General features: G+C 38.9%; 3 protein-coding genes across 4 annotated transcripts in view; 1 reads left to right on the plus strand and 2 right to left on the minus strand.

Moving 5' to 3' along the window:
- Positions 1-2,000, plus strand: part of espn (espin) — a gene marked incomplete in the record, with an annotated part of 80,034 nt that extends 78,034 nt beyond the window's left edge. The window contains 1 exon segment of the mRNA XM_062966894.1: positions 267-2,000. Within this exon segment, the coding sequence (XP_062822964.1) occupies positions 267-414 (148 nt within the window).
- A 1,718-nt stretch (positions 2,001-3,718) lies between these two features.
- On the minus strand, positions 3,719-4,885 carry LOC134294958 (tumor necrosis factor receptor superfamily member 25-like). The gene is made up of 3 exons (XM_062966899.1): positions 4,845-4,885; positions 4,517-4,654; positions 3,719-4,427 (listed from the first exon to the last, which is right to left on the minus strand). Exons 2-3 carry the CDS (start codon positions 4,539-4,541, stop codon positions 4,108-4,110), a joined length of 345 nt encoding a protein of 114 aa, XP_062822969.1. The 5' UTR covers positions 4,542-4,654; positions 4,845-4,885; the 3' UTR covers positions 3,719-4,107.
- A 14-nt stretch (positions 4,886-4,899) lies between these two features.
- LOC134294956 (tumor necrosis factor receptor superfamily member 25-like) overlaps positions 4,900-10,897 on the minus strand; it is a 12,892-nt gene continuing 6,894 nt past the window's right edge. Inside the window, exons 2-6 of one of the 2 annotated variants that reach the window (XM_062966897.1) lie at positions 8,185-8,266; positions 6,073-6,198; positions 5,812-5,982; positions 5,517-5,598; positions 4,900-5,431 (exon numbers count right to left, since the gene is read on the minus strand). In XM_062966897.1, the coding sequence (XP_062822967.1) occupies positions 5,368-5,431; positions 5,517-5,598; positions 5,812-5,982; positions 6,073-6,198; positions 8,185-8,266 (525 nt within the window). In that variant the 3' untranslated portion in view covers positions 4,900-5,367. Of the gene's footprint in view, positions 5,432-5,516; positions 5,599-5,811; positions 5,983-6,072; positions 6,199-8,184; positions 8,758-10,897 lie in introns of those variants that run through there. The other variant, XM_062966896.1, reaches the window with a different exon arrangement.

Here is a 10,897-nt window from a genome sequence, read left to right on the forward strand (position 1 = left end):
TATAGAAGGAATGCAAGGAGTGTCATTGCTCAGTCCTGGGAGTTGTAGTTTCCCGGGGCTATTTAGCCTTGGCGCTGTACATACAGTCACCGTAGTCCTGGGAGATGTAGTTTCCCAAGGCCCTTAACCTCAACCTTATAGAAGGAATGCAAGAAGTGTCATTGCTCAGTCCTGGGAGTTGTAGTTTCCCAAGGCCCCTGGGAAAGGGAGGGCTGCAGGAGGCGGCCTTGGTGAACGACGTCGTTCTCCCCTTTGTTTGTCTGCAGGCAGGAGCAGGAGAAGCATCGGCGTGAGGAGGAGGCCAAGGAGAAGGCTCAGTCGGAGAAGCTGAGGACGCTGGGCTACGACGAGAGCAAGCTGGCCCCCTGGCAGAGGCAGGTCATCCTCAAGAAGGGGGACATCGCCAAGCACTGAGGGCACGGCCCCCCCACCACCACCCCGGACCCCCCACCCCCCCTCCACCCCCCCCTCCGTCCGTCCGTCCGCCTTTCGTCCGCTTTCTCCATTTCTTTGCTTCTCTCTTTCAAAGGCCAGGTCTCATGTCCAGAGACGTGACCACCTGTCATGAACCAGAACCTTCTCTTTGGCCCATTTATGTAGGGGCTCTCACATACCAGAGGGTAATTGAGGTTTATGGCTGGCCCATTTTATGGCTGGCATCTGTTCTTTGTCAGCCCACCGGAGATGTCAAAGATTAGAGATCATGACACCACCCTAAAAAATTTTTTGAAAAAAATTGAAAAATTCCAATTTTATGAAATTTTTAAGAGAATTTCCAATTGTAAAAAAATTTTGGACAAAATTCCCGTTTTAAAAGAGATCATGACACCGCCCTAAACATTTTTTTGAAAAAAATTGAAAAATTCCAATTTTAGAAATTTTTAAGAGAATTTCCAATTGTAAAAATTTTTTGAAAAAAATAATCCCGTTTTGAAAAATCTTTTTGCAATTGTAAAATTATTTTTAAATTCCAATCTCCCAAAAATAAGTTTTGGAAAATTTTCTTAATTTTTAAAATCTTCTGAAAAAAAAATCCAGATTCTAAAATGTTTCGATTTTTTTTAATTGGAAAAAAAAAATTCAACTTTGAAATTTTTGAGAAAAAAATATTTTTTGGGAAAAAATCCAAATCCAACTTTGGAATTTTTGAGAAAAAAATATTTTTTTGGGGAAAAAAATCCAATTTTTTTTTTTTGAGATTTTCCATTTTAAAATTTTTGGAAAAATTCCAGTTTTGGAATTTTAGAGAAATTATTTCCATTGTAAAAAAACAGAAAATTTCCCATTTTGAATTTTAAATTTTTGCAATTGTAAAATCGTTTTCAAATTCCGATCTTGAAATTTTAGGGAAAATTCCAATTTTTGAAAATTTTTAAAAAATTATTTCCATTGTCATCAGAATTGAAAAATTTCCCATTTTGAATTTCTTTGCACTTGTAAAATCATTTTAAAATCCCGATCTTGAAATTTTACAGGTAATTCCAATTTCAAAATTTTTTGAAAATTTTTTTGAAAAATTTTGGAATTTTTTTGAAATTTTTAAAAATTTTCCCAATTTTAAAATTACTGTATTACAATTACAATATTTAAAATGACAACACTCACAACCATTCAGAACCCAAGGAAACCCCGCATTCTTTGCTATGGCCGATCCCGATTTTCCCGTCATTTCTTGCAACGCTCTTAATAGCTATAGAATAGGATGCACCGCCCACTTCCCTTCTTCCTCTTTCTGCAAAAGTAACTTCTGCAAAGGAAGCGAGGAAGTTCCTCCCAGCGGCCGTTGGACATTTGTATTTTATTTCTCTATTTTTTTTCTATATATATATATATATTTGCGATCATTATTATTTTTGAGGGGAGGGGACGGCGCTCGAACTCGCCTCCGGACGGACGGTCTCTAGGATGTTTTATCTTAACCACGCTATTATTAAAATATATATAAATATAAATATATATATATTAAGGATATATATATATAAAAAAACCATGGAATTCTTCGCCTGGCATGGAAAATATTGTTCTGCAAAATTATATTTATTATTAGCATTTATATATATATATATTATAAGGTGACATATAGATGTCTACACGGCTTCCGTCCATCAAGAGGACCTCGATGTGTTCCCAGATATAGCACCATCTCTCTATGGGACCCTCAGGAGGTAATATGGGGTGATATGGACTCTAGGGTGCCATACTGGGGTCCACCCCATAGGACGAGGATTCAGAGACCCCTCTCTTGTGGGTCTTTGGACAGCACCGTGGTTCTCCTCAGGATCCCATGGGGAAGGAATGGGATGGAGATCCACCAAGTACGGGGTGGAGGTCTATCAAGCACAGGATGGAGACCCAACAGTTATGGGATGGAGACTTATGAGATGGGAACCCAACGGTTATGGGATGGAGACCCATCTACTATAGGATGGAGACTTATTATGGGATGGAAGCCCATAATTTATGGAATGGAGACCCATCTACTATGGGATGGAGAGCTATCAAGTACGGGATAGAAACCCAACAGTTATGGGATAGACCCTTATGAGATGGAGATCCATCAAGCATGGGATGGAGACCCATCAACTATAGGATGGAGACCCATCATTTATGGGATAGAGCCTTATGAGATGGGAACCCTACACTTATGGGATGGAGATCTATCTATTATGGAATGGAGACCCATCAACTACGGGATGGAGACTCAACAATTATGGGATGGAGACTTATGAGATGAGAACCCAACAGTTATAGGATGGAGACCCACCAAGTACAGGGTGGAGGTCTATCAAGTATGGGATGGAGACCCAACAATTATGGGATAGAGCCTTATGAGATGGGAACCCTACACTTATGGGATGGAGACCCATCAACTATGGGATGGAGACTTATTATGGGATGGAGGCCCACCATGGATGGAGGCCCACCATTTATGGAATGGAGACCCATCAACTATGGGATGGAGACCCATCAACTATGGGATGGAGAGCTATCAAGTACGGGATAGAAACCCAACATTTATGGGATAAAGCTTCATGAGATGGGAACCTAACAGTTATGGGATGGAGACCCATCAACTATAGGATGGAGACCCATCATTTATGGGATGGAGAGCCGACAATTATGGGATGGAGACTTATGAGATGGGAACCCAACAGTTATGGGATAGACAACCATCATTTATGGGATGGAGGCCCATCAACTATAGGATGGAAACCCGTCAAGTATGGGATGGAGACTCAACATTTATGGGATAGAGCCTTATGAGATGGAAACCCATCAGTTATGGGATGGAGACCCATCAACTATGGCATGGAGACCCAACATTTATGGGATAGGGCCTTATGAGATGGGAACCCAACAGTTATGGGATGGAGACCCATCAACTATAGGATGGAGACCCATCAACTATGGCATGGAGACCCAACATTTATGGGATAGGGCCTTATGAGATGGGAACCCAACAGTTATGGGATGGAGACCCATCAACTGTAGGATGGAGACCCATCAAGTACGGGATGGAGACCCAACAATAATGAGATGGAGACTTATGAGATGGGATCCCAACAGTTATGAGATGGAGATCCATCTATTATGGAATGGAGATCCATCAAGTATGGGATGGAGACCCAACATTTACGGGATAGAGCCTTATAAGATGGGAACTCAACAGTTATGGGATGGAGACCCATCAACTGTGTGATGGAGATCCATCAACTAAGGGCTGGAGATCCAACAATTATGGGATAGAAACCCATTAACTAAGGGATGGAGTCTTGTTTTGGGTTGGAGGCCCATCAATTATGGGTTGGAGACCCATCAACTAAGGAATGGAGAGTTATTATGGGATGGAGACTTATGGAATGGAGGTCCATCAACTATGGGATGGAGGCCCAACCATTATGGGATGGAGACACATCAGTTATGGAATGGAGACTTGTTATGGGATGGAGACCCAGCAATTATGGGTTGGAAACCAGACGATGATTGGGTCATGTATCTGTATCGTTGGGGTTCTTCAAAAGTCCCAGAGACCCTTCTCTGTGGGTTCCTGGAGAGCATTACCCACACAAGGCACCCTTCGGAGGAATTATGGGGCCGGGTGGGCCCCTAGTGCGCTTGGAGGGCCTCCCGCAGGGCCTGTGCGCAGCCCCCCAGCTGCATGTCCTCCAGGGCGGCAAAGAGGTCTTCTGGGTCGGCCCTGGGCCTCTCCTGGGCCCAGCACCGCAGCATCTGGTATTGCTGCTCCCGCAACTGGGGGTGCTCCAGTTCGATCCGCTCAATCTCCCCGTCCCGCAGGCCCAGGCCACGCATGAACTCCTTCCAGCGCCGCGCCGGAACCGCCTCCAGCACCGCGTACAGGGACCGGCCCTGCAGGAAGGGTGGGGGGCCCACTTGTGGGACCGCCACTTCTGCGACCGTCGGCCCACCTGCAAAAAAGTACACATTTCTGTATCTGGCCCACCTTGCTCGGCTGTTGTAAGCTTCTCCCAGTTTGACCATTCCCTAAGAGACTCACCGGAACTGGTCTGCGCTGGGAGCATTCGGGATTCGGCATCACTGGGCAGAAGGGACTTGGTCCACCGCCGTTGCTTGTAGAAGAGGGCCAAGGACACCGCTGCGGCCGCAAAGAGCAGGAACCCCAAAGAGATGACCACTGGGTTTGGAAACCAAGTTTGGAGATCCAAGTTACCCCCCATAGGGAGAATAAGGAACTTTGGAGGCCTATCCACTCCGGGTTGTAGTCTGAACTTGGTCAGAAAAGGAGGACCCAAATTGTGAAAAACATCTGTCACTCTGGGACCCCATAGAGTTCAACTATAGGGCCAAATTCACCCCAAACGTACCTGATTTGCACTCCTTGCCACAGGCTGCCACTTCAACAGGTTGCCTAGAAAGGAAAAATATATATTATTACACATGCATTATGTTTATAGGGGCTAAAATATAGTCCGACCTGGCCTTTCATCTTCATGTGGTCAAGGACAGTGATATATCTGCTCCGGGTTTTAGTCCGAATTGTGAATAAGCCCTTCATTCATAGAGATCCTTTGTATCTTCACATTGGAGTGCTTTGCTCTACTAATCTAGCTGATATATAGTCAGATAGTCACCTATATATATATCCTTTCATGCTCATGTGGTCAAGGACGGTGGCGAATCTGCTCTGGGTTTTAGTCTGAACTGTGGATGAGCCCTTCATTCATAGAGATGCTTTGCCCTATCTATCCATCTATCTATATACATGTCAGGAGACCTATAAGCTTGCAGTATTGGGCCGTTTCGGCTGATTAATAACATAAGAATTGAGTTGGAACGTTAGTAAGCCCGAAAGGCATGTTCACGATATCATACGCACCGCAAAGGAGACTACAGTACTTGCCTACTTGGCCCGAAGGTTGGGTTCATGATCGACTCTGGTTTGAGGGTCGCCCTGGGAAAAGAATGAAAAAAAAGCACTGAGTGGCGAGAGTCCTGGGTTCGAGTCCCATTGGGGAAAGCACAAAAGAGGGGCTCACTTTGGGCACGGGTGGCACGCCTCTCCAGAATCGCAGAAACTGGGCCGACACTCCCCACACTCGGCATTGGCCTCCTCCGAACCTACGACAAAGAAGATCAGATTGCAATATGTGAGAGATAAGAAATAACATAGATGCATAGGTAAGATATAGGAAATATCATAGGTGCGATTTCACAGAGACCACAAAGAAGAAAAGTATATTACAGAGATGATAGATCAATATAAATATGATTGATAGATATATAGAGGTGGGGATTGATAAGTCGATAAGGCTGAAAAGGAAACAGACTCACAGTTCCGTTGTGTCTGCCGGTTGAGTTTCGAACACTGTCGGCACCGCTTGCAGGTGAAGCTCTTTCCGCCCGGGATGAGGCCATCGCCCACCTTGTACTGACCGGGGAGGCACCCACACTCCGTGTCCCGCGTGGCCGAGCAGCCCCTCACCACGCGCTGGCCCAGATTCTCTGGGAGAGAGACACACACAACCCATGTTTAGGGGAGGGCAAGGGACACTCCACCCCACCCACCCCTCCTTGAACGTGGCTGTGGGCTACCTTGGCAAGGGAAGCAAACGTCGCAGCGGTCTTCCAGGTTGGGCTTGGCCTGGAAGGTCCCGTTCCGGCATGGAAGGCAATGGCAGCGGGCGCTGATCTCAGTGCAACGCGGAGACAGGTGTTGTCCTGAAACATACACACACACAGTATATATAGAGAGAGAGAGACAGAGAAGACACACATATAACATCATATGGATATATACACACACAATATATATATACACACACCATATATCCACACACTATATATAGACATAAATATTTATACACACTATATATACACAAACATAGAAACACTATATATAGAGAGACAGACAGACACACATAATATATGGATATATACACACACACACATAGACACTATATATAGACACAAATATATATACACACGTATATGCGCGCGCACATATACACACTATACACACGTATATGCGCGCGCACATATACACACTATATATACACACGTATATGCGTGTGCACATATACACACTATATATACACACACACTATATATAGATACATAAATATATACACACACCATATATACACACACATAGACACACTATATATAGACACATGAATATATATACACACGTATATGCGTGCGCACATATACACACTATATATATAGATACATAAATAAATAAATATATACACACACTATATATACACACATATATATACGCACTATATATATAGATACATAAATATATATAAGCACCATATATACACACCCTATATATATATACACACACATAGACACGCACACTATATATAGACACATAAAAATATATACACACTGTTTACACACACAGAGACACACTATATACACACAGACTATATACACACGTATATACACTATACACACACATATATACACAATATGTATACACACACAGACACACTATACATGCACACACACATATATGTATTATATATATACATACACACAGACACTATATATACACACATGCATATAAATATATACATACATAGACACACTATATACACACATATTGACACTGCACACACATATATATGTATTATATATATACATACACACAAAGACACTATATATACACACATGCATATATGTATGTATGTATATATATATATATATATATATATTGACACTACGCACACACATACACATATATATGTATTATATATATATATACACACATGCATATATGTATATATATATATATATACATACATATTGACACTATATATACACACATGCATATATGTATATATATATATACATACATATTGACACTATACGCACACACATATATATGTATTATATATATACATATACACATAGACACACTATATATACACACATGCATATATGTGTGTATATATATATATATATATATATATATATATATATATACATGCATATTGACACTATACGCAGACACACACACATATATATGTATTATATATATACATACATAGACACACTATATATACACACATGCATATATATATATATATATACATACATGCATATTGACACTATACGCAGACACACACACATATATATGTATTATATATATACATACATAGACACACTATATATACACACATGCATATATATATATATATATATATATATATATATACATGCATATTGACACTATACGCACACACACACATATGTATTATATATATACATACATAGACACACTATATATACACACATGCATATATATATATATACATACATATTGACACTATACGCACACACACACACACATATATATGTATTATATATATACATACATAGACACACTATATATACACACATGCATATATATATATATACATATATACATACATGCATATTGACACTATACGCAGACACACACACATATATATGTATTATATATATACATACACACAAAGACTATATATACACACATGCATATATGTATATATATACATCCATAGACACACTATATACACACATATTAACACTATAAGCACACATGCCAATGTGCCAGTGTTCCTTATTATTCTTGCCTATTTGCCAAGGTGCATTATTATTATTATTATTATTATTATTATTAGTCTTGTCCGAACCTTGCCTTGACCGCCTCACCTGGAGGGCACATCTTGGGCCGCTCGGACGTCCCTGGAGACCCTTCGCTTTGGCACCTAAAAGCCACGTTCATGAGAAAGACCTGAACGAGGAAGGAGAAAAAGGAGGGGTGCAATGGCCGGCCCATAGAGTCCAACATTGAAACCCATGGCCAGGCAGACAGCCCATTCATAGAGGGTCGCAATACTCCGCTGGAAGGGACCCCCGAAGGTCATCTAGTCCGGCCCCTCTCGTCTGGAAACGAAGGCACACTCAAAGCCTTCCCGGCAGATGGCCAGCCCGCCCCGGTGTTGGCCTTTTTTGCACAGGAAGGCGTGAGAAGCGAGGCTTATCTGATTCAGGAGGGAAATCCCTCTGAACGTACGTCAAGCCGTGGGCGTTTTCTCATCATGCGAAGCCACACCAGAGACATTTCCCGCAAAGACTCGGCCCCAGATTCCGCTCTCAGACTCTTTCTTGTTCCAAGTTCAGACTCAAACCCAACACTCATGGCCTTGACCTGGGAGCCACCAGTTGCACTAGCATTATTATATTATATTTTATATATATCACATCATTATGTTTAATAATAATAATAATAATAATAATAATAATATATTGTTGTTTCATGGCCTTGACCTGGGAGCCACCAGTTGCACTAGCATCATTATATTATATTTTATATATATCACATCATTATGTTTAATAATAATAATAATAATAATAATAATAATAATAATAATAATAATAATAATATATTGTTGTTTCATGGCCTTGACCTGGGAGCCACCAGTTGCACTAGCATCATGATATTATATTTTATATATATCACATCATTATGTTTAATAATAATAATAATAATAATAATAATAATAATAATAATATATTGTTGTTTCATGGCCTTGACCTGGGAGCCACCAGTTGCACTAGCATCATGATATTATATTTTATATATATCACATCATTATGTTTAATAATAATAATAATAATAATAATAATAATAATAATAATAATATATTGTTGTTTCATGGCCTTGACCTGGGAGCCACCAGTTGCACTAGCATCATTATATTATATTTTATATATATCACATCATTATATTTAATAATAATAATAATAATAATAATAATAATAATAATAATAATAATATATTGTTGTTGCTGTCTCTTTGCTGTTCAAGTTCAGACTCAAACCCGGAACGGATGCAACACTCATGGCCTTGACCTGGGAATCATGGGTTTTGCTAGCATCTTTATATTATATTATATTAAATAATAATAATAATAATAATAATAATAATAATAATAATAATAATAATATATTGTTGTTGCTGTCTCTTTGCTGTTCAAGTTCAGACTCAAACCCGGAACGGATGCAACACTCATGGCCTTGACCTGGGAATCATGGGTTTTGCTAGCATCTTTATATTATATTAAATAATAATAATAATAATAATAATAATAATAATAATAATAATAATAATATATTGTTGTTGCTGTCTCTTTGCTGTTCAAGTTCAGACTCAAACCCGGAACGGATGCAACACTCATGGCCTTGACCTGGGAGCCATGGGTTTTGCTAGCATCTTTATATTATATTATAATTAATAATAATAATAATAATAATAATAATAATAATAATATTATTATTGTTGTTGTTGTTGTTGTTGTTGTTGTTGTTGTTGTTGCTGTCTCTGTTGTTCAAGTTTGGACTAAAACCAGGAGTCAGATGTGACACTCGTCTTGACCTGGAAGTCATTGATTGCACTAACATTGTATTATATTATATTATAATTATAATTATATATTATTATTATTATTGTTGTCTCTTTGTTGTTCAAGTTCGGACTAAAAACCTGGAGCGGATGTGACACTCACGGCTTTGGCCTGGGAGTCATTATATTATTATTATTATTATTATTATTATTATTATTAATAATAATAATAATAATAATAATAATAATAATAAATTGTTGTTCTTGTTGTCTCTTTGTTGTTCAAGTTCAGACTAAAACCCCGGAGCGGATGCAACATTCATGGCCTTGAACTGTGAGCCATTATATTATATTATATTATATTATATTATATTATATTATAATTAATTTTAATAATATATTATTATTGTTGTCTCTTTGTTGTTCAAGTTCAGACTAAACCCCGGAGCGGATGCAACACTCATGGCCTTGACCTGTGAGCCATTACATTATATTATATTATATTATAATTATTTATACTACTACTACTACTACTACTAATAATAATAATAATAATAATATATTGTTGTTATCTCTTTGTTGATCAAGTTCGGACTAAAACCCCGGAGCGGATGTGACACTCAGGGCTTTGATCTGGGAGCCATTATATTATATTATAATTAATTATAATAATTATAATAATATATTATTAATATTGTTGTTGTCTCTTTGTTGATCAAGTTCAGACTAAAACCCCGGAGCGGATGCAACACTCATGGCCTTGAACTGGGAGCCATTATTTTATATTATATTTATAATTAATTATAATAATATATTATTATTGTTGTTGTCTCTTTGTTGATCAAGTTCAGACTAAAACCCGGAGCGGATGCAACACTCATGGCCTTGAACTGGGAGCCATTATATTATATTATATTATATTATATTATATTATAATTAATTTTAATAATATATTATTAATATTGTTGTTGTCTCTTTGTTGTTCAGGTTCGGACTAAATGCCAGAGCGGATGCAACACT

The sequence above is a fragment of the Anolis carolinensis genome, unplaced genomic scaffold (genome assembly GCF_035594765.1).
Source record: "Anolis carolinensis isolate JA03-04 unplaced genomic scaffold, rAnoCar3.1.pri scaffold_39, whole genome shotgun sequence".
In the NCBI taxonomy this organism is placed as follows: domain Eukaryota; kingdom Metazoa; phylum Chordata; class Lepidosauria; order Squamata; family Dactyloidae; genus Anolis; species Anolis carolinensis.